The following is a 25644-nucleotide window of genomic DNA, read 5'->3' on the forward strand; positions in this document are numbered from 1 at the left end:
AGATTTTGCGCGGGGCCTATGAAACTGCGGGCCCACTGCGGCCGCATAGCTTGCAGTGGCCTAAAACCGGTCCTGCTGTTAAGACACGCCAAGTCCATATACTAGACCAAGATCCAATGAGAATCCAATGAGCCAAGTGAACAATTAAAAGTTTAAGTGCCTTTCACTTTCTCTCTCTTTTTTCTCCCTGACTTTCAACTTCGACTCGATTTCTCTCTCTCTCTCTCTCTCTCTCTCTCTCTCTCTCAAACTCTCTTTTTTTTTCTCTTCCGTTCTCTCTTATTCTCTCTCCTTTCTTTTTCTGTCAATCTCTCTCACTTTCATTTTCTTTCTGTTTCTCTGGCTTTTTCTTGTTCCCATTCTTTACTCTCTCTCTCTCTCTCTCTCTTATTCTCTTTCTCTCTCTCTTTCTCTCTCTCTCCCTTCCTCCCTCTCTCTCGTTCTTTCCTCTTCCACGGGAGGAATACAGAAACGCACTATTTCAATACTTCACTTTTCTACATTTCTTCTAACCCTCCCAGACATAGCATGTTGCTAGAGTCCAGAGAAAACCATAGAGGTAACTAGAAAGTGAGTATCGAACTCTGCTGTTCAAGTTTCCAGCTTATCTCCTGATCAAATAGTGGCGGATTCAACTTGTCACATTGGGCAAAACTTTCTTTCATAAATCTTTATCGCTACACGTGGTCTCGCAGGGACCATGATATCTGCCCTTTTTCATTTACTATCGCATGTTTTTATAGGATATCAGTTTGATTTAGCAAATAGTTGCTACTATTGAGCGCTAGATTGCTAGTGTTTATATTTTATTTGTTAAGAGGAGCTAGCAGCAATGTAATTTGTACAAATCTTATATCAACTCACTCTGTCTGTCTGGTGAAGAATTTAAACACGTTATTTTTCCAACACCCATTCTCGGATCAAGTTGAAACTTCGCACACCTATTTCTCGTTCCTGACAAAACAAGTATTAATCAATACAAAATTAACCAAATAATAATAGGTAAGTAATTATTTTGCTTGGTTTTGAACAAGGGAAAGAAATTGTAGCCTACTTGACTATTGTGGCTGTATAAGTTGAATTGATCCCCATTATAAGTTTGAAACTAGCAATAGATAGCTATGAGACCTTCTATTTTCATAAGGACTTCACTGGCACAGTGGTTAGTGTATTGGCTTGAGGAGGCTTAAACCCTACAACTTTTTTAAATAAAATAGATTTAACAATTTATCAGTGTAACTTTCAACCAGATACACCCTCTTTCTCCAAACTAATTGATACAATCACACTTAATATAAGCTTTGTTTTTAAAAAAGTATTTTTATACTTTTGTTGTTTTTTTTTCACAAGGACAGACAAATAACTCAAACCAGTATTTGCAATTCCCTGCGGGGGCCGCTTAAAACGCATTGGAAAAATCAACATCATTACGCAGTTGAATGAATCATATATGAAAGGGATTAAATAAAGAAAACGAGAGTGGAGACACTATATAGGTTAAAGACCGATAAGTAACTCAGTGGTTGGCCATTAGTTATCAGTACACGACCACCACCCACAACCACACATAGAGATTGTAACATACACATCAAGATTGAGATAACTGGAGCAGTTTAAATGTTGAGTCGTTTTGACTGGTAAGTAATAAAACAAATATATGTGTATATAAATGCGTATGTTTACACATTTCAACAATTTGTGTACGTCTATATGTCTTTTAAAAAAATGCGTAGCCTATTTGTCGCTAAGCTGCTTTTAATGAAACTTATATTAGCCACAAATATAGAAGCTACATCTATGTCGGTTCTAAGATAAAATAATACCTTCCATTGTTGTTACTTAGCTCTATTCACAAGAAATATCTTGGGCACATATGCATGTATCCAAGATCTAAATCACAGTTAAAAGTTAAAATTTTTTGGGTATTTAAGGAGCATTTTTTAAAAAATTTGGCTCGCCTTCCGTCGTCGATTGAGATCATAGCTGGCTTGCTGTGCATTGCCAGATTTGTCCGAATTTCTCTCAACATAGTAAATCTTGAAGTAGATTCTATGTTATCATCAATGAAATTGAGGGGGCGTGATGGTCGAATGGTTAAGAACTTGGCTTCCGAACCTGATGTTCTGTGTTCGAATCTTCGTGAAGACTACGATTTTTAATCTCGGGATTTTTAAGGTGTCCCTGATTCCACCTAACTCTAATGGGTACCTGATTTTAGTTGAGGAAAGTAAAGGCGTTTGGTCGCTGTGCTGGCCACACAACACCCTGCTCTTTAATCGTTGGCCAAAGAAACAGATGACTTTAACATCCTCTGCCCCATAGATCGCAAGGTCTGAAAGGGAATGCTTTACTTTTTAGAACATTATCCTTCTATTCGACTGAAGGCTAAGAAAATGCTATTACTAGCGAAACTCACCAATTGCTGTGATGTTCATTTAGATTCAATAAAAAATAAACTGGCTTCGTTTTGGTTAATGGCAAGACTGGTCAGGACTAAGTGTCACAGCCGTCCAATCACATTGAAAAACTGTTGTAAAAGTAAAGTTCTCCTTTCAGACCATGCGGTCTATGGGGGCAAATGATGTAAAGGTCATCTGTTTCTTGGCCCACGGTTAACGAGGGTGTCATGATACCAGCACACAGACCAATCGTATTTATTTTTAGAGCTGGATGAACTCAGAGGCGCCCTAAAGATCCCGAAATAAAAAAAAAAGCAATTTGACTTGAGAGAGACTAGCATTTGAAGTGTAGCACAAAGCCTAGGAGTTTAAAACACAATTAAGTTCCTCTTAATATAGAACTACTCTAGTTAAAACTCTCGACGAGTCAGCTTTAAAGGTTTTAGTATAGTTAAAAACTTGGTTTCATTTAATAAGGCAAAGATACTCTAAATTTGACATTTTGAACACTAGTAGCCTAATAGTGACTGTTTAGAATGATAATTTGCTTTAAACAACTAAAAAGAATAAACACAAGTTGCATGACTTATAACCTAAATAAAGACTAAGGGATAGGTGAACGTAAAGATACAAATGCTAAATAAAAATATTACCATTTGGAAACATGTGTGCTTATTAGGTCTACTAGCTGAACAAAATGATATCTTCTTTGACAAGTATCGGATACACTGTATACGTTGTTCATTTTCACCATTTTAATTATTTAATAAAATATTAATTTAATATTAATATTAAATTAAAAAAAAAATCAACATTTCAATTCTGTGGCATTTTACGTCTCGAGAGACGAACTTTTGCCTTTGTAACTTTTTGTTATCCATTTGAATTGGACATAACGACATTGTATCACATGGCAGCGTTTCTTCAACTGTCTGTAGGGCGCGACAACCTAATGGGGCGCGACGTCCTAACAAAAATGGGGAGGGAAGCGAAGCCGGTCAATTTTTGGTTTCAAGGAGCAAAATACAAAATATATCAATGTAGCTATTCACCCATGTTTGAATTCTAACCAAATAAAATGACATTATTACAAATGTTTCAAAAATGAAAATATTAAAAGTCAAAGACGTCTTATCATGTTCTCAGAAGGGAGTGTAGGTTTATATGATAAATAAATCGTTCTCGAGGGAGACATCTTCAAAAATATAAACTCAATTTGACATTTCAAAATGTCTTCGCTAAATTGATTGTTCTCAAATGTCTAGCATCAAAATGGTCGAAACTCTTCCAACAGTTGTACATCGTTATGTCCACGAGGTGTGTGTGTGTGTGACAAAATCTAAAAAGATCCACCGCAAGACGTCTTACTTAACACGAAGACGATAGGCCTAGTACGACAATCTCGCTCATTACAGAGGTACGTTCGCTGTAGGTACCTCTAACGTCTCTCGCGGACTTGTATTAGCATGTGCTGACCCCTTCTTTATTAGACTTTATTTGACCTACGGCTTTTTTTTTCACTATGAATAGTTCTTGTGATTGCAAGGAAACACTATCGTCCCGTCCCACCTCTTTTTTACTTTAACCTTTTTAACAAGCCCAATCTTTACAAGAGAAAATAAGCATTGCAGAGTCAATATACGCATGAAACGCTTAAAACGATTTCCCAGATCCTCCTTTGCTTTCTTAAAAACCTCTTCGACCCCTATCATAAGAGAGTACGGCGCTCCTCCAAGTACCCAGCAAACGAACTTTTGTTTTTCGAATAAGAGGCACCACTGGTAAAATTTTGAGAAACACTGCTATATGGGTTTCACTAAACCTAGCATAAAAAAACTGGCAACCTTTTTTTTTTCATTACCATAAAAAAAAATGAATGAACGTGAGCAGCGAAGAAAAAGTTAGCTCCCCTGACACTCAACATCCCCTCACACACTCAATCGCAAAAACGCATTGCCACATACACACAAAGACACACACACAGACACACACACTCACTATGTTACTCTAGTCATCAGTAATGTCAGGAAGTCAAGTTTATATCTAGCCTAGTTTACACCAGTGTTCCTAGTCGTTCCTACATTAAATGGCGCCACTTAATGTACGTAGATCTACATCTAGTAGGCCTAGTCTTTTCAAAATGGATTCGAATCTAGAAAGTAACAATGATTTAGTAACATGTGTTTGTGTTTCATTCACGAGAATTGATTTCTTTTCATATAAATAATTGCACTTTAATTAGATTCTAGATTTTTTTTTAATGTGATGGATTGTTAGATGCAAATAGTGTTAATTTTTTGCACGATGATCTAGATCTCTACATATATCTAGATCATGACTTGGTCTAAATAGTTGGCTATATATTGTCAATTTATTATGTATTTACGAAAATACCACTGACTGACTGATTCGTTGATCAAGAAATCTCTTAAACTTTCATATGAATTCGCATAAAATTTCGTTCACAGGTTCTTTTTACCTTCTAGTTGCTCACTAAGAACCGGATTTGATATGTTCGCAGCCTGAGGACAAGCTAATACCGCCAGCTGTATATTAAACCTTTGTATTTTATTTTCGGTATTTCCCCAAGAGGCCGCAGTCACAAAATCCGAATTTTTAAAGCAATTTCTTTTTCTTTTCCCATAAGTCTACTTATGTTCAACATGCCTTACGTCATTTCCGCTTCCTATTACATGCGGTGTGAAAAAAAAATCCTAATAGCATCACAAAGATTAAACATAATAAAACACCTAGCAGGAACATCCTGGGGAGCTGAAAAGAAAACCTTAAGACAGTTATACACTGGATACGTCAGATCTGTAATGGATAACTGTCTCTCCATACAAGTAGCTGCCAACAAAACCTATCAATCATCATTAGACACAATCCAAAACCAAGCCTTGCGGCTAATTAGTGGAGGTATGAGAACTACTCCCACAGCACCCTGTGAAATAGACTCCAATATTGAACCTCTTAAGTTAAGGCGCAACAGAGCAGCATTAGAAGCTATTGAGAGATGCAGAAGGTTGAAGGACGATCATCCTAATAAATTACTAACACAGAGAAATAGGAAAAACAACCAAAAAAAAGCACCTTACTGACGAACTAGCCCTAAAACACCACCTACCCAATAACAGAGAATAGATTACCAGATTTTCAAACATTACGCCCGGACTAAACTACAAACAACCAACCATCAAAACACATTTACTAAATAACACCTTAACAAAAGAATCAAATCCACTGGAGCTCAAAGTAGGCACGCTTGAAACAATTGAAAGCTATCAAAAAACAGCTATCCATATATATTGTGATGTTGCTAGTTCAGGCTGTCTTGAAGTCAACCAATTACTCTGCAATCGTTTGGGTGTAATTGTTCGGGTGTATTACGTGTAGTTGACCAACAACACAAACAAGAACTGGCACATCGATTGTAACAGGTGAAGAGATGTAGTCAACGATGATGAACAAGTTAATATATATTTATTATGATAAAAGGCCACAGTAGAAGTCTCTGTCACTAAACACGTCGTTACCCTGGAGTGTTCTATCGCTAACTCATTTTCCGGTCTCTAACCCAACATATCCCAAACGTCACTAGTCCCGTTCAATATGCGTCTACTATGGTGCGTCGCTAAATAACTAAAATAACTAACCTATATAAATAAGGTGTCTAACAGATTCCTCCCCCCCTTGAAAAAAAAATATGTCAATATTTTTCCACTACTGTCAAGTCTTACAAGGGCATTTTCAATTTAAGGGGAAGACCACAAACATAAAATCTTGACATCTTCATCTTGACATCTTCATCTTGACAGTTCCTCATATTCAATGTTCATAACAGTTCATAACATTCCAAAATCATCTTCATTGGTACACCGTTCATCATGGAGGAAAATGTGGCATCTTATGGGCATGTCCTACACATCTCAAATGTTCTTCACTGGCAGTAATCTGATAAAATACAATATTTCAAAAAACAATTACAAACTTTATTTACACATTCAATACATTTTTTCTTACCACCCTTTTATACGCTTTTGTCCATTTTTCTTTTATACTCACCCTTTTCCATAGAACTAACTTTCGTCAATGATATATGAAATGATTCACACAAAAAAAAATATATCCATACTTACTTTTAAATGCTTAACATCAAATTTACTTATCTCCCTTTTTCATAACATATAAATGGTGTCAATATATTAATATATATTACATACTCAATATAATCATAGTTTATTTACAAAAGTATTTCATTTCAATGTCATTCTAGACAATAGATCAGCTACAATATTCACAGATCCACTAATAGCTTTCACTTCCAATTTGTACTCCTGTAGTGCTAAGAACCATCTATAAACACGACTGTTTTTCATGCTCTTTTGCTGTATATACTGAATAGGTTTATGATCAGTTAATAAAATGAATTTCCTTCCTATTAAATAGCTCTCTAGCTTAGTAATTACCCATATTACAGCTAAGGCTTCTCTTTCAATGACACTATATTTTTTCTCTGCCTCTGACAATTTTCTGCTTACATATAATATAGGATGTAAGTTATCATAGTTCTGCATTAAACAACCACCAATAGCATTACCAGATGCATCAGTTGTGACATAAAATATTTTGTCTTTATCAGGTAGTCTTAATATTAGTTCATGACTAAAAACATCTTTAATTCTGTCAATAGCTTTCACACATTCCTCATTACAAACTACTTTTTGAGGTTTTCCTTTTTTAAGTAAGTCATTTAGTGGATTCACTATTTCTGCTAAGTTCTTTATAAACTTTCTGTAATAATTTACTATTCCCAATATACTTTTAATTTGTCTTTTTGTTGTAGGTATTTCAATATTAAGTACTTTCTTTATGTTATCTTCAATAGGGCTAATCATGTTGTTATTTACTTTATGTCCTAAGAAAATTATTTCCTCCAATCCTATTTCTACTTTTTCTGCTTGAATTGTAAGTCCACTTTCTTTTATTATTTTGAATACTTCTTTTACATCTACCAAATGTTCCTCCCAACTATTATTAAAAATACATATGTCATCCAAATAGCAAATAACATTTTCTTTGTTTCCAATTATCATGTTCATCATTCTATTAAATGTGGCAGGTGCATTTACTAATCCAAAACTCATATAATTCCATTGAAAAATACCATATGGTGTTACAAATGCTGTGTAAGGTTTTGCATTTTCTGTTAAAGGTATTTGCCAATAACCTTTAGTTAAATCTAATTTAGTAAAAAATTTTGCTCCATTTAATTTATGTAAAATATCCTCTATATTTGGCATTGGATATGGGTCAAATTCTGTGATGTTGTTAAGTTTCCTATAATCAATACATAACCTTATATCTCCATTCTTCTTTTTGGCTATCACAATTGGTGAATCATAAGGAGATGTTGATGGTTCAATTATACCTGATTCTAGTAAATTGTCTATTTCTTTCTTTACTTTGTCTTGTAAATGTAGCGGTATTCTATATGGCTTAAGCTTGATAGGTTTTGTGTCTGTTTCATCAACGATGATGAACAAGTTAATATATATTTATTATGATAAAAGGCCACAGTAGAAGTCTCTGTCACTAAACACGTCGTTACCCTGGAGTGTTCTATCGCTAACTCATTTTCCGGTCTCTAACCCAACATATCCCAAACGTCACTAGTCCCGTTCAATATGCGTCTACTATGGTGCGTCGCTAAATAACTAAAATAACTAACCTATATAAATAAGGTGTCTAACAATATACAGACGGATCGGCTTTCAAAGCCATCATCAATGCTGGTCTTGGTGCCTTCCTGGTCTTCCCTAAAAATAAACACTTTGAGATAAGTGCACCTTGTGGGGATTACTGCTCAAACTTCCAAGCCGAAATTGAGGCAATTACCATAGCACTACAGACAGTGGAAAACAAATTATATGAAGGAGTGCAACCACCATCAGATATATTGTTGTCTTTACAGACTCCCAATCTACTCTGCAACAGCAGCACCTCAAACAGCCCAAGAGAGTTGACAACACTAATTGTGATAATCCATCAGATGATATCAAAATTAAATATCAATATCACACTACAGTGGATCCATGGAAACATTGGCATCATGGGAAATGAAAAGGCAGATAAGCTATCAAAGGCAGGTTCATCTATGGAACAACCAGATAGACCTTTTAACTACCTCACCTTAAGGTCAATGTTAGTCAACAATCACAAAGAGGAGTGGCTCAACCAATGGGCATGAGGAAACACATAGAGCCATGTACAAAGAAATGACTACGCCTAACAAACTGGACAGTATTAACTTCCTCCCCCGCAAAGAACAATCTACAATTTTCCAACTAAGAACAGGACACACACCACTATTAAATTACCACCTGAACAAAATAAACTCCACACAACTCCCCCTTTGCGGACACTGCGCCCACCCCTTTGAAACCGTAAACCATATCCTCTTTGAATGCCCCTCCATAATCCACCTTAGGCAGACCCTACTTCCACTACAGCCCAACATAACCAACAGGCAGTGCTGAACAACTGAAGAAAACAGCACACTTTTTTTCCTGGCACAGTCTGCAAAAGAGCTCACAGCTCAGCAGCAATAAAGCTGGCTAGAAGAAGAAGAAGAAACAATATTAAAAAAAAGTTATCCTAATTGCATTAAAAAGATAAATCTAAAGCTATTGTCATTTCGCTGCATTCAAAGGGATGAGATAAACGATTACAATATATAATTAATTAACTCACGCACAATTTATAATTGAATCCTAAAAATAAATTAAAAAAATTGAGCAGAATCTAATTGTTCTTCTTAATTTATCCTTCCTTTTCCGATGTTATTTTGTTCAGATTTTTGAATTATAGTTCTGTAACAAAACGAAGTTACACAAAGACAACCCTTAAAGCCTTAATCTAAATCTATATGGAATCTTTTCATTTCAAGGAAAAATCTGTTGTATTTGCAAGGTAGTTAGGGCCTTTAAATGGTGGAATAGCCAAAGAGCGTTAAACCTTCATTCTGCTGGAGTCTTATTCTGACCAAAACCGGCCTACTTCAACTGGTCTCACTGAATATAAAGATAATATTACGATAAATACGCCTAATATAGTTATACTTACACTACTTGTGTCTCATTTGTCATTCACACTTCAGTATCAGCTCTTGCCCCCCACGTTACTTTATTTTACTTTATTTGACCTACCTGCCTTTTTAATAGGATGAATAATGAGCTTTAGATGTCATGAGAATGCATTTCTGCAGTGAAGAGTGCTTAAAAAACGCTTGCGGTCGCCCCGGACCCTAGCTGCCAAAAGAAGGGCTTGATGTACAGTGTTTCTTTACCTTAAGGAATTGTTTTTATACTGTAATCTGTAAAATTCACTTGTCTTCATTGTCAGTGATAAGTTTCAATATTTGACTTTTTATTGTTCCCTTCGTACAGTTGCCTCTAATTTAGAATCAATTTAAACACATAAAATCATTGCGCATCGTGTTTTACGTGACCGGAAATTTCTGCTAGGGAAAACAATTGTTCAATGTGACTTGACTGTTTATGAAAGAGCTAGTATAATTCCATGGTTGGATCTATGCGCGTGCTGCCAAAGAAAGATATCCTAGTAGTGTGTAGTCTTCTCAAGTAAGTTAACACTTTTCCATCTTTTATTCATTTTATTAATGCTCTTTTTACAATGTTTTAGATCAAAAATAGAGCGCAAAGTTAAAATCGAGTATTGAATGAAAATTTTGCAACCGCTGGTTGTCATGTAGATATCTAGAAACTACTAGATCTAGCTAGACTAGAACTAACCTACTATTAACTAGTATTGACTATAACCTAGACAGAGTCTAGTAGATCTAGTAATAGTAATAGTATTGCTGATGTACCTAGTCTTCAGGACTATTAATTATAATTAATATTATTTGCATTATAGATCTAAATTTAGAAACTAGAGAGGTGTCTTCGTCGAATGTTTTGTTGCCTTATGAGACTCAGAAATGCCTGCTCTTGCGTCTTGGGCGCAGGTCAAACAATGTTTAATGTAGAAGGAAACGGCACTACCGCACTAGCCTTTATATAAATGCGAAGGACAGAAGATGTATTAAAATTTATTTTAAAAAAAAAACGTTTGAGTCGATCTTGTTTGAGAAGCCTCTCGCGAATACGAGATACGTTCTAAAAGGTCCAGTTAAGAAGATAAAAGGATGTTCTTTATAAAAAAATAATTTAATTTTTGAAACATTTGTAATAATACCATTTTTACTTGATTAATGAATGTAGAACAGATTTTGTGTGCCTTAAAAATCATTTCGCGACTCACCCCTTGTCACAATGTGAAGTCAGGGGTGACGGGCGCCCCAGTTTTAGAAAGGCTGATTAAGATGTATTGTATTGGTATCGAAAATTTTCTTCTAGACATAGGCCTACAATTTTCCTGCTTTTTTAGTCAGTGACCTATCATGTGTTGTTTTTTTTAAAGTCGTTTGTGTTTTCATTAAATTAAAACTACAGTGCAAAGGAAACTAGATTCTCTATGTTCGTAGTCTTTTTTTTTTTTCAAAACATTTAAAGGAGCATTGATTTTTTTTATCCAACAATAAATATATAGAGAAAGAGCGCTCAAATGTGTGTGTGTTTTTTTTTCATTTTGTTGTTGAGTCGCTTTAGATGGAGGGAGGGGAAAGCCCAGAACTCCCACCCTTTCTACTTTTTTATTCTACATAGTATGACTATTTTGAACGTAACCCATTTTACTGTCTTGATATCATTGTACTTATCTGTACTGAAGTACTCCTGAAGTGACGTCTAGTTTGTTTAGCATTGTATGACAATCGGGAACATTATATTAACCCAATGGAACGTTCCCGGGGAAAGTATATGAATGTAATGACCCGTCTCTAGTCAAGCTTATCACAAATAAAACATTTTTTTCTCTTCTTGGCGGTAATATGAATTTCTGACACGCATGGCCTGAATCCTCAAAAAAAAAATAATACAAATATGTGGAACCGAACCTGTGCGGCTGTGAACTGTGTGCAGAAATCTTGATAGGAAAGATAGAATTGCGTCACAGGCCCACGGGCTTTAGTTTGGGCAGCCTTGAAATAGAACATCCCCAGAAAGGAAAGTAGGGATAATCGTAGTACACGTACAATTAGTGTTATGGAAACTGCAGGGTTGGAACTCTGACAAATGAGACGACAGTCCGGAGTGTCTTACTCCAACATACCATAGCATGCTTCAAAAGGGTGGTGGTGGACGATTGGTAGACTAGGCCTATAGCAGAAAACTTAATTTAGTCTAGTAATATAAATGAATGTTGAATGGTGTAACGTTGCAGAATGCGAATGTCGTGTAATGCTGGGTGACAAGACAAATACTATAAACTGACCTAAGTCCGTTTCAGCAGACAAATACAAAGTTTATTTTACAACACAATAATAATACTGCACTCCTTGTTGGTGCTACAAGTCAAGAAATAATAAACAATCCTATCCGCATAACAGCGGTATCAAATGTATCCAATATATGTTAGTTACAAATCACGTCCGCATCTCAGCGGGTAACAATAAGAACAATTACTACTAGTGACACTGGAACTCCAATTATAGATATCCATTGAAATACGAATAATACTTTAATATTCAACAAGCACATAATGAAATCAATTCTCAAATATTATTAATCAACAATCATTAGTCCATCGACTTTCATGCTATATACATATATATATACACCAGTCCAGGAAGCAACGTCCAACCTTTCGGGACCGGGAGCAAAACCTTACTGACTTGACTTGACTGAACTCAAAGTCAACTTTATTCATTCTACTTCCTGTTTTCTACATCAGGAATTCCACGTGTCTTTTAACTCTTAACATGACGTGAACTTTAGATCATGCAATGTCAACTGAGACAGTGACAAGTAGTTGTTCCCGATTTGAGATCAATCGATAATCACACTTAATAGAAGCATACACTTCTTAACTGCAAGTTCACATCTGGCGGGCTATTTAAAGTGCTTCTCTCAAGGGATGGTCTCCAAATGCGCAGAGTGACCCTTGTTAACTCTGGGAAATGTTGCTAGAGAAACTGTGAAAAGTAGTGACAGCTGTAACATCCATAATGCTATTGGTGTTACTGGCTTAGTGTGCTGTATATACCTCTTCTGGTATTGATGTAATGTTCTTATTATTATTAATTAAATTTATTTTCCTCAATTTTGTTATCGCGTATTTTTACTATGACTATTGAGTAATGAGATCACAACATAACATGTAGAATCACACATAAATCAGAAGAATAAAAGACTTGGTTTTTATTACACAGAAGATATTGACAATATATTGGCAATCTCAGTCTTCATAAAATAGGTAATTCTGCAGGAGTTCAAGGGGCAGCCATCTTTGTTATTGTTTAGACTGTTATCTTGTATCTTGGGTTTTCTCTCCGATTTGGGTTTTTGTTTGTTTTTCTTTTTGAAGCTAAATAATATGCTAGATCTAGCTATATCGGTATCATCTACTCCTAATAAGTCTATTAATTAGACTCATAATCTAACTGCTAGAATCTAGATCTAGAACTAGACTAATTACTATATTAATATGACAAGGTTCTTAAAGTCAATAAAGGTCAATTAATTTTTGGTAATAAACTGTGCTGAAATTTATTGTAGGCCTAGTTAAATTTAGTTTCTCTATATCAGAATAATTCAGAATAGATATAGACAATATTTAACAATTAAAAAGAAGACAGAACAATAAGAAACGTATTGTATTGACACCAAGTCAAAAATTAAAAGAAAAAATAGCATTGCTTTGAAAACACTGAAGTAATGTTAATTCTTGGTATTTTTTAAGACACTATCTTGGGATTTCTTTGAAACATAAACAATAACAAAATAGTAACAAAGATGGCTGCCCCTTGAATTCCTGCAGAATTACCATAAAATATTATAGAATAGTGCCACAGATTAATATTACAATCCCAGTGAATTCTTCAAGCACATAAATACTTTTGTCTAAAATACAAACACTTCTATCTCCTATTACATCATGGCGTGAACTGACTCTTTGCCCATGTGGTCTTTATCATGTGACCAACAAAAATGGTACCCCGTGATTGCCAATGTGAAAACCCCTATTTCACATGGAATCATATCTTCTCATGATTCTCACCAAACAATAGTGTTACAACAGTCAATGGAAATAAAGCCATTCAAAACGGTAACTTAAATAAAATGAGAGCGTAAATAAATAGTAGAGCAGAAATATGTAAAGTAAACTAAATAAAGACTTTTTTTTTATATAGATTTTTTCGTAACTGTTTACAAATATATATTATTAATATTATTGGTATTATTATTATAATATTATTATTATTATTATAAAGTTAATTATGATTTTGAAATGTCAAGTTAAATAACTCCAGTTAAAACAACATCATTGCTATATTAAAATAGTATTCTTAATATTCTCGTATATTCCACAATAGCTCACGAACGTTATGTGACCATACCAAGCCAACACCACAGCTAGATCGAAGATGGCCTCCACTTTAGTGCAATGGATTTACTATTTGGATGATCCGCATCTTGTGGCTAAGTTTCAACGTGCTTGTGGTATCAGAAGCTCCGCTAGCTTCGATGCTCGCAGCGGTACCCATAGCAACCACGGTGTTGACAACAATGCGCCCAACGGAAGTGATATATCCTCGAAGTCAAATGGGCTGGTCGAAAGTTCGATGGTGAATGGCTCGGATAACACATTGAAGCGCAGAGATCACGCTCATGACAACAGTACTGAGAACAATAATAACGCTGGCGACACGTCGGGGGCGACCAAAAAGGCGGAACTGCAATACTCCATTGACAACAAGTGCCTCTACTGGCTCTTCACGTTCGGGGCAGGTCTGGGCAACTCCACGTTCTACACCTTGTTCTTCTCCGTGTGTGTCTGGAGCTTCGACAGCTTCGTCCTGAGAAAGACACTTCTCATGTGGATAGTCATCATGTACGTGGGCCAGGTGGCCAAGGATATCATCAAGTGGCCCAGGCCGAGGTCACCTCCCGCTATCAGGCTGGAGGAGAGGTACGGGCTGGAGTATGGAATGCCCTCGACCCATGCCATGGTGGGCTTCGTGCTGCCTTTCGGAATGCTGTTTTACATGTGCGGACGCTATGAGGTGAGTCTTGCAAGTTTGAGACCCATTCACATGCCTTTCTTATGGTTATGAGGTGAGTTTAGCAAGCTTGCGAACCTCTCATATTCCTTTCTTACAGTTATGAGGTGAGTTTATCAAGTTTGAGGACCTCCCATACTCCTTTCCTATGGTTATAGGTGAGTCTATCAAGTTTGAGAACCTCTCATATCCCTTTCTTATAGTAATGAATGGCAGATTTATTTATTGTGAGCTGTGTTCTTTAACTTGACTTGTAAGACCTTCCTTCACAAATAACGATTATTAGTCCTAGCACTAAACCTCTAGCAGAGGATGGCGGTGGTCATTGTTCGACCATCAAGTAGACATCATTCCGGAGCGTATGCCACACGACCAGCCATATCACTTTAACTACAGACGTTCTTTCAAAAAAGAAATAGATCCAAGAGACATAAACACAGTCATTGTTTTTTTTTTCTAGCTTGATCCTTGCAACCTGTTCCATGCTGCAGAGGAGAAGAAAGAGCACTTGTATTAATTCAACCTAGTATATGGAATAAGAAATGTGCTTTTATAGGAAATGCTCTGCATCTATATGTGATAAATGAAATTGGGTTTTTCATTCACGGGATTCCTAAGAGCAACTGTCCAATCAGCGTCTCCGTAATTATATATATCTTTGGGAAAAGAATTTTTAGCTAATTGGTCACATAGGGAACAGTGTGGTTTGACTTATAATTTTTTTCAAGTATTTTAATCTAAAAATTAAATTTGGCCTGGGGGGGGGGGGTCTAAACAGTCTTTCTCTTGAACACACCTACGTCATCGGGTATTTCCGCATGTATTCATTAAAGAGTGAAATAAATAGACGTTCTGGAACTTTTTGCGCACCGGTCTTCTAAATCTGGATCTGTAGGTCGCCAAACTAGATTCTGATTATTAATGTCACATTAAGAGCAAAGTAATCGCCAAAAATAAAATCATATATGATTTACTTCTTAAAAGTTAATTCTAGGGTTAATAAACTTCCAACAGTTGGGTTAAGAAAAATCCACTATCCCTCGTTCGATATGCTAGGACAAATTTGTACAAATGTTCCTTCTACCCTAGTGCTATTAGAGCATGGAATGGGTTGCCTGAGCCAGCCAGGAAAATCAGTAACTTGGCAGAATTTAGGTCATTGGTTAACATGCATGATTAGATGCACGACGCGTAGGACGTAATCGTCTTCTTTTTTTGAAGTAACTTCTGTATTACATAAGATAAGATAAGATTTCTCTTTTAATTATTAACAAGGATTATTTTGTCTTTATTTATATATATAAATAACATAACATTACATTTTCTCTCTTTAAAAAATCTTTATTTTACTTGTTTAAAGTTCATTCTAAGGTAAATAAACACATCACAGTTGGGTTAAGAAAACATTTCTACTTCCCTTTTAATTATGTGGAATTATGTGAATTATATTATAAGTACTGGCTTAAAAACATTGACAAGGGTTACCATTTATTTTATTTATTCTTTGAACACATTCTCTAAAGCTACTGGACATTATAATGCCTCTCTCTTTTTATCACAATTTTGAATGTTTTTTTCGTAAAATAAATGAACGTAGTTTTAAGCTTACTAAATGGAATCATTTCTTGAAATGAGTAAATAGTCAAATCTATACCTATATGTTTCACAAATATATATGAATAGAGCGTATTAATCTACATTTGTTTAGGAACATTTCTTATTTATAAACTATAGTATCAAGCATCTCTCTCTCTCTCTCTCTCTCTGAAGCAATTGTCTTGTTCTCCTCAGTTCAGTTTGTTGTTTGGCCTGCTGATTGCGGTATCTTGGTGTCTGTTGGTCTGTTCTAGTCGCATCTATCTTGGTATGCACAGCGCATTGGTAAGTTCGCTACAGAATAGTCTAAATAATACACTTTAGTGGGGTCTCAGTTTGAAACATGTTTGAAGTGAGGGCGAATGGAAGAGACTTAGATCAAAGCGCATATTGTATCAATTTCTTTACTTTGAAATCATTCCGAAATCTCTACGCAATTCTTCTATATCTATGTATTATGCAATAATTTAACTTGTCATGCGTCTCGGAGTTGACAGCAAACATTTTTTTTTTATTTTCTGCAATTCGCATTGCTCTCCGCCTAAAAAACAAAGAATACCTATTTTTAGTCACAAATTTATTTATATTTAAAAAGAAACATATTACTATATCGCAAAGGCGGCATAACGGTAGCATAGCTGTATTGTAGCATAGCCATTTGAGGGGACCTTACTACAACCAAGTAATATAAAATTATAGACCCTAACCTAAGGAATCGAGCGTTCTTAGCCTTTTAGCGCCTGCTCGGGCAGTAATGCACGGAACATAAGAAAATGACAAGATTTATCAATAAACGGGCCGTACATCAGTTCCTTTTTTATGACCAGGAGACTTCCAGATTAACAAATAGTACTACAGACTGACTTGGGGAAGAGGACGGTTGGGAGACCAATGAGATCAGTGGAACAAAAAGCAAAGACGGTAGGATGGACATGGACCCAACGGAGGGGAATCGTCCAGAACATAGTCTGATAGCGAAATACTGTCGCGGCCCCAAGTTCAACGTAGAGTAAAAAGGATTAAGTCAAGTCTCTGTTTATAGAAATTCATGTGTATCCCAGGAGTCAGTTGTAGGCCCACTAAATCAGTGGTTCCCAAACTTTTTTATCTCGTAGACCGCTTGCCATGTTTTTTGCTTTTCGGTAGACCCCCTGCCAGTGGCGTAGCAAGGTACCCGTGGGCCCGGGTTCAAGAACATCTTGGTGGGCCCGGGTTCAAGAACATTTTGGTGGGTCCCCTCCAGCCAATAAGACAAATTTGGTGTGTGACAAAAATGAGTAATCTAAATGTAAAGACATTCCAATGTAAAGATCTTACCTTTTTTAAAAAAATAAGTTATTAGAATGGATGGTTTTAAGGTCATACGATGAGAATGTGTGGGCATTGGCATCATATTGGTTTCAAAATCAACCACCGCAAGAAAAAAAAGAAACTAACAAACTTCGAATGGATGGTTTTGAGGTCATACGATGAGAATGTGTGGGCATTGGCATCATATTGGTTTCAAAATCAACCACCGCAAAAAAAAAGAAAAACAACTAACAAACTTCGAATGGATGGTTTTGAGGTCATACGATGAGAATGTATGGGCATTGGCATCGTATTGGTTTCAAAATCAACCACCGCTGGAATCCGCTATCGGAATAATTTAAATAGGCACTCGCTGAACCTCCAAGAAAACATTGCACATCTATATTTCATTTAGTATGGGGATCCAACCCAGGACTTGTGTGACAGGATCGAGCTAAATGGGAGATGGCATAAACACGGCTTGGTGTTGGACCGAATTGATGTTGGAAATCAAGTGTCAGTGCTTATTGTGACTGAATTAGAGACAGTATTATAAGTGCACATTCTTAAAAGCACGGGATAAAACGATATTATTCATTAATATCTATTCGTTTTAAGACACATTAGGAAGTAATATGTAAGCATGTAGTTTAAATATTGGACTATTAGTGTTAAGTTAAATTTTAATTTAGGTGATGGCCAGATGTATAAGTAAATATCACACCATTACTGCGATGACTATAGGACGTAACCACTGCTTGCTACACAAGTAAATATCACACCAGTACTGCGAGGACTATAGGACGTAACCACTGCTTGCTACACAAGTAAATATCACACCAGTACAGCTAGGACTATAGGACGTAACCACTGCTTGCTACACAAGTAAATATCACACCAGTACAGCTAGGACTATAGGACGTAACCACTGCCTGCTACACAAGTAAATATCACACCAGTACTGCTAGGACTATAGGACGTAACCACTGCCTGCTACACAAGTAAATATCACACTAGTACTGCGAGGACTATAGGACGTAACCACTGCTTGCTACACAAGTAAATATCACACCAGTACTGCGAGGACTATAGGACGTAACCACTGCTTGCTACACAAGTAAATATCACACCAGTACTGCTAGGACTATAGGACGTAACCACTGCCTGCTACACAAGTAAATATCACACTAGTACTGCTAGGACTATAGGACGTAACCACTGCCTGCTACACAAGTAAATATCACACCAGTACTGCTAGGACTATAGGACGTAACCACTGCCTGCTACACAAGTAAATATCACACCAGTACTGCGAGGAATATAGGACATAACCACTGCCTGCTACACAAGTAAATATCACACCAGTACTGCGAGGACTATAGGACGTAACCACTGCCTGCTACACAAGTAAATATCACACCAGTACTGCGAGGAATATAGGACATAACCACTGCCTGGTACACAAGTAAATATCACACCAGTACTGCTAGGACTATAGGACGTAACCACTGTCTGCTACACAAGTAAATATCACACTAGTACTCCGGGTTCAAGAACATCTTGATGGGCTCCTCTCCAGCCAATAAGACAAATTTAGTGTGTGACAAAAAATGAGAAAACTAAATGTCAATACATTCCAATGTAAAGATTGTACATTTTTCTTAAAAAAAATAATTATGTCATAACGTTTGATTCAGTTAGGATTGTATATAAGTAATAGTTTCTTAAAAGTCAATGTTTTTACAACTTCTTAACAGAGTTAAACTACTTATAAGTGTTTCAAATGAACAAACAAATGTTCTTCCTAAGTTCTAATGTGGGCTCCAACTAGCCTTCAGGCATGGGCCCAAGCGTAATGAGCTCCTTCGCGCCATGGTTGCTACGCCACAGCTGTGGACCCCTATTGCTTGTGGGCCCGGGTTCATTGAACCCCTTCGCGCCATGGATGCCCCCTGCTTAACTTATATTTGCATTTTTGCAAATTCATCAACTCCATTTTTTAAAACTAATTTCTAACAGTAGTGAGTGTAAGAATGAAAAATAGATATTTATCTTTTTTTATTCATGAAATTCAAATTTAAACCAATTAAAATAACAATTAATATTTTTTACTGGAATCACCAAAACACACTGGAAATGTCTGTTTTGCTCGTCTATTATCCGTTGCTATGGATATTATGTTTCATATAGGAATTTGTTGTTCTATGATGTAATCATCAAACATTAGAAATTAATTAATCAATTAATTAATTTGCCTTATTTGTAAAAGTTTTCGCAAAGCGCAGTTTCTCGTGTATTTCTTGATCTTTCACGTGTGGCTCAAATATTGGCCATACGGAACTGTTTTCACTAACAGGAGAAGGGGCGAAGCTGAGTTACCGGCGCCTAAACCAGTAACTTTGAGCAGGAAGGGCTCATTAGCCTTGGCTTGCTGCCCACCTAGCAGAAGGAAAACAGAATTCAAACCTCTGCTGCTTGCAACTTTACCCAAACACTGGAAACATTTCGTGGGTCAACCCTGTTAAAAATAAGGAGCCGGCGGCCCTTAACCAGTTTGAAGCACACAGCATTACATTCTGTCAGAGCCTGTGATACCGCTGATCCAAAACACAGAATGTATGTCGTTTATAAAGCATTACATAAGAAGCCTTCAATTTTATAACTCATACCACTAATATGCCATTGAACTGTATTGTTGCTTAAAGAAAATGTTTTAATAATATCAGATGTAGGTTTGTGTAAAACAGTTTTTAAAACTACAACGGCTGATAAAATCAACCGGTTTTTGCTATAAGTAAAGAGATATTGTAAGTCGCCTACAAACCATCATTTTCTCTATATGATGTCGAAGAGGGATTTTGTGGGTCTATTCTGAACTTTATCTTTGAGTGTTCGAAAGTTTTTCAAACCTTTATCTATTTTGTCAGGCTGGCATCGTCTCAAACGATCCTCCAGCGTAATTGGTTTAATATTGTCATAAAACCGCTTATTTGACAAGGAAAGAATTAATCCCAATTTTAAATAATCAACGCTGTACAGTCTTTCTTTTTGTTTAACATTAGTTACATGGAGACAAAATTAAGCTAGTGAAATAAGTATTGAAATTAAATGCTACAACTTTTCGTTTGATACATATTTAAAGGATTAACTAAGGTACAAATCATAGATTAGTTTAATAAATAATTACATTAGTGGGATGTGAAAATTAAAGTCGCAACCTGATTAAATGTAATTTATTATCGTAGACCCCCGTGGACATCTCATGGACCCCCAATTTATTTTTTCACTTTCGTAGACCCCTTGGAAGTCTTCGTAGACCCCTGGGGGTCTATATAGACCACTTTGGGAATCACTGCACTAAATAAAATATGATATCCCCAACAAGCTTACACATTCATGTCATTCATAACAGTGACCATAAAGAAACCAAAGTGAAAATTTCCATCAACTTTATATATACATATATAAGCTATTTATCTTCTTTAGTTTAGTTACATTACTATATTGTACATTGCGATGGGAAAAAGTGCAGGCAAAATAAGTATTGACTTTAAATATTGTTTAAAAATGGTATATATGTATGTGCATGTATAATGCAGATATAATTTCAAAACAAAATGGTCTTTTTTTTTTTTGCAAGATCAAAATATCGCGATCCCCTAACACCAACTTTGCGCTTATAAAAATAAAACTATTAAACGTTTAAGAAAAAAAAAAAAACAATCATTATACAAAATAAAAAGAAACGAAAGAATATTAACTATCATCCATCATGCTTCGCTTGTTAAATTTATATTAAAACTTTTTCTTTAGCCATAGTATAGCACTTGAATAATTGGATATTCTATTAGCCTTATTGTTATGAATTAGTTAGTCTTAAAACAAATACATCATTTGTTTTAAGACATAAAACCATTTTAAAAGAAAACCCTGCAGCTGATTAAAGCCAAACCTTTTTGTTATTGTTTTTCAGGATGTCATTGCAGGTGTTTTGTTTGCTGCTGTCTTGATGTCGGTCACTGCGCCCTTTGTGGACCCGGTAGACAGGTTCCTCATCTCCCACCCCCTGTCCACTCCTGTACTCGTGCTGACCTGTGTGGCTCTGGGTCTGATGTACCCACGAGTGGAGAAGTGGAGCACCACCAGGGCGGACACAATGTTGTCTCTGGGCGTTTTCTCAGGGATCTACCAAGGTCTCTGGCTGATTAGGAAAATGTCCGACTCCAGACCTGCTCCTGAAACTCTGCCCCTTTCGTTAAGTGTTCCATCACACGTGGACATTGGGCTGTTGCTGCTGCGGCAGCTGATCGGGGTGCCATTCATCAGTCTCTTTGCGGTGGTGACCAAGTTAATTGTTCTGCATTTATTTTCTTGGTGCTTGCGCTGTAATCCCAACGACCGGGAGACAAAGCGTCGCTTGGAGATCCCTTACCGATATGGAGGCTTCTTTGTTGCCGCATCAGTCGGACTTTATTTACCACAGATCATTTTCTCAGCGCTTAATCTGGACAGAGTAGCTTTGTTATCCGAAACATTTAGCTAATCTCAAGGAGAACATTATTTATGTTTTTTTTTTACTGTGATAAAAATGAATTCCAGCTGACAAGTTGAAAATTAAATAGACTACATTTCTTAATCCAGATGCCAAAACATTGTATTGATCTAGTAATGCATAAAAAAAACCTCCAGCTTTCTTAGTTGTTTTTTTTTTGTTGTTTTTGTTATTGTTGTCTCATATCTCTGATATGTTGAAAAGACACATGGATTGTGTGTTTTAATTTTCAAAGACGGAAAGGATCGCAGTTTGATTCAAATCAGTATTTTATCGACATGTTTATAATTTGGAGATAAGAATATATATAACTTTAAAAATTAATTAATTAAATTAATTAATTTTTTTAATTATCAAAGGACTATTCATATGGACTCCTATTGTCAATACAGTTTAATGTTAGCCACAAGGGACAGTGTGCAAGTATTAATCGGTATACAGTTACCTCAGGACATGTCCTCTTCATGGAATACAAAGGATGGCTATTTAAAAAAAAAATGTTTTTATTTGTGGAGGACTCATTAAAATTTCATTGTGGATGTGAAATGTGATAAACTTTATGTCTTAACAAAAAGAAATACATAATATTTTAAAATATCTAGTTTCATATTCTTAAAAAAAAGTTTTACTAATGTGGGAAAAATATTATTTGTTCGGTAAAGGCTTTATTGGCATCATTAAATATTGACAACTTTTGAAGGAGAATAGAGCTGTCTTTTCCGGAGCGGCAAAGACCGATGACGTAGCAACATTATTCAGTTCAATCAAAATCATTTGTCAATTGCTAGGTTAAAGCTATCATTGATTTCAAATCTATTCTTGGGTCTGCATTTCAAAGCTTTTTTCTTTCATTAGTTTTAGTTTTGTTTATTTTAGTCCATTTTATTGACAATATGTCCTCTGTTGTCTTTCAAACGTAGTAAAGGAATAACTAAAGATGTTTTATTGTTACAAAGCTTATATCAACTCGCTCTGTCTGTCCAGTAACAAGTTGGAACACGTTATTTCTATCACATTCCTTCACCCTTCAAGTTGAAACTTTACACAATTATTAACCGGCGAAGACAATGCACGAATCAATACGAAAATTAACCCATTAGTCTATTAATTACTAATAATTTATTATTTTGTTTGATACCAACAAGCGAAATTTATTTTTCAGTATTCAGAGCTATGACTAAATATTTGGGGGTTTGTCCCCTTAGATAACTATACACATTGTTTCTCCTACACCAATGCTCGAGTCAAGTTAAATCTTTAAGCAACAATTTATTGTATCTAACAAAACATGAATCAATTGAAAATTAACCAATTAGTCAATTAGTTATTTAGCAATTAATGATCTCGAAAAAAGGGAAATAACTTGTATATATTTAGATATATAGCTGTAAATATGTAGTTTTTCTCAGATAAACATTTTTTTTAAATTATTTTTATATTTTGCTTGTTTTATTCTGCTTTTGTCATCATTGTTGATTACATCAGTCACTGTTATTGAATATAAAAATACTTGTTGAAATAATAATTTTTTAACAATTTTATTGTGTAAATTTTATTTTACTTAGATACGGATGACATTTTTCTAATATTATATATAATTTGTGTATAAGTATTCAGTAAAGTGGCATTTAAAAAAATAATAATACACAGTATTTGAAACTAGATCCGCGTAGGCTTCCTATGTGACAGATGTGGAATGGGATATTTGAGTAGCCAATACGTTTGCTATAACATTCGACTTCAAGTTTTGCTGGGCCTTCCTGTTAATCCTTAAGAAGAGTATATCCATAGAAGTAAAATATGTATAGGCCTGTGGGTATACAGTTCCTACTCGTGACAGCGGTGAAGGCTACTCATCCTCAACACGAGATCTATGGGGTGGCTTGGACCAAGACTAATCGTCATAGAAGGCTTGAACACTAACCTGAACGTTGCAACGTGTGGGCAGTGGAGACCAATACCTCGTTGTCACAAGTCCACACTAGATAGTCTAGCTCTAGATTCTAGATATATTCTATATTCTTGATCTAGTCTAGACCTATAAAGCAGATAGAGCGATTATGATCAGGATTAGTAGGCCTAATAGTGAGAAATATTGCAATATGCTGTTCGCATGGGAAACCGGTTAGTTATGCGGGCTAATCCTAGCCCGTCTACTCCAATATATTAATCGAAATTGTTGGGGAGAGGTACGTATCTAGGAGCAGTAGCTTCACTAGGGGGATGCGGTCGCTCAAGGTTAATTCATTTTGGGAATGACAACCAAGTTGAAAAAAAAATTATATCTTGGCAAAAGCAGACACATCTGAAAAGATAATTATATTAAAATCTCTAGATATATGCCCAAACATGCCAAGACACGTCTAGGTGGTAGTTTAGGTTTTCAATGACAGACCATAACGTTATACCATTTCTGTCTTAAAGTATAACAAAGGAAACCTGTTCAGGTATTGTTAAGTCTGTTTCTAATTTTAATTAAATATCATTGTAAAATTTGCAAATACATTTGAATAAATGTCATAAACTGGGATTTTATAATAGAATTGACACTCATTTTACATTTGAGTAAAAATCAATAATAGTAGGTAATCAGCTCACTGCATTGGTTCAACAAAAAGAACTAACTAGCAGTAGTGTTGATTGGAACATATTTGGAGAAAGTTCATGGGGAAGGGATGACACCCTGAGCTACCGCACCAGATGCCACCGACACTGTCTGGGAGGTTTCCATTCTGTTTTTAGGTGATCAGTTGGATCTCTACTTTTTAGGTGATCAGTTGGATCTCTACTCTACTTTTTAGGTGATCAGTTGGATCTCTACTCTACATATTAGGTGATCAGTTGGATCTCTACTCTACTTATTCCTGAAGAGTCTTATCAAAGACGAAGTTTGTCCTGTTTGCTTTTATGTGAAAAAAAAACCGCCAAATGAATCTTACAATTTTATCAATTTAAACTATCAAAACAAGACTATGGCTTCAATATTTCTGGTCCATTGGTGACTTTGATGGGGGCCGCCTCTGAGTTTGTTTGATAACACAAACTCTCTTTGTAATCTTGTTTTTCTTTCTTATTGTTACATATTTTTTCTCAGTTTGCACACATATGGCAGGAAAAAAAGTGTTCATTTCAAGCAAAAAAAGCCAAACGCTTGCTTACAATAAAATCTATAGATCGATTCAGATGAGTCATCTAAAAGAGTAGGTGTTTTATTATAAAATTAAACCTCAATTTAAACATACCAAAAGACCTCTTCTTTTCATCCAGTGCTATGAACTTAAGATTCCATTCGTGCTGAGAGGCCCGTGTGTACACTTTGGCACATTAAAAGTTGGAGAGCTTTGCTGGTTAATAATGCTATTCATTTTTTTTCCATTCTGACCTATTGTGTGCTGATCAAATTTGTCATAAGTCTATAAGGTCAAAGGTGATGTGGAACTTAGTACAATTTATACTTACAATCTTTCTTACTTATCCACATAGCATTTTTCGACGTATACAACATTACATAGCAGTTTTATGCTGTGCCATACAGATGTCATAAAATTGCATGTTATGATATGCCATACTGATATTATATACATACAAGTGTTAGTTATATTGTGTCATTCAGAAGTCATACA

At 35.7% G+C, this 25644-nt stretch overlaps 1 protein-coding gene across 4 annotated transcripts; it reads left to right on the plus strand.

The window, feature by feature from the left end:
* Window positions 1-1519: 1519 nt before the first annotated feature.
* On the plus strand, window positions 1520-23546 carry LOC106057010 (sphingosine-1-phosphate phosphatase 2-like). Of its 4 annotated transcripts, none has more exons than XM_056024233.1 (5): window positions 4421-4558; window positions 9848-10042; window positions 13897-14586; window positions 16375-16464; window positions 21443-23546. In XM_056024233.1, exons 3-5 carry the CDS (start codon window positions 13948-13950, stop codon window positions 22010-22012), a joined length of 1299 nt encoding a protein of 432 aa, XP_055880208.1. In that variant the 5' UTR covers window positions 4421-4558; window positions 9848-10042; window positions 13897-13947; the 3' UTR covers window positions 22013-23546. The 4 variants fall into 4 exon arrangements, with proteins under 4 accessions (XP_013069473.2, XP_055880208.1, XP_055880209.1 ...); XM_056024232.1 differs by having other exon boundaries at window positions 4455-4558; window positions 9623-10042; XM_013214019.2 differs by lacking the exons at window positions 4421-4558; window positions 9848-10042 and adding an exon at window positions 1520-1637.
* The last annotated feature ends 2098 nt before the right edge of the window (window positions 23547-25644 follow it).

This window comes from Biomphalaria glabrata, chromosome 3, assembly GCF_947242115.1.
Source record: "Biomphalaria glabrata chromosome 3, xgBioGlab47.1, whole genome shotgun sequence".
NCBI lineage: Eukaryota > Metazoa > Mollusca > Gastropoda > Planorbidae > Biomphalaria > Biomphalaria glabrata.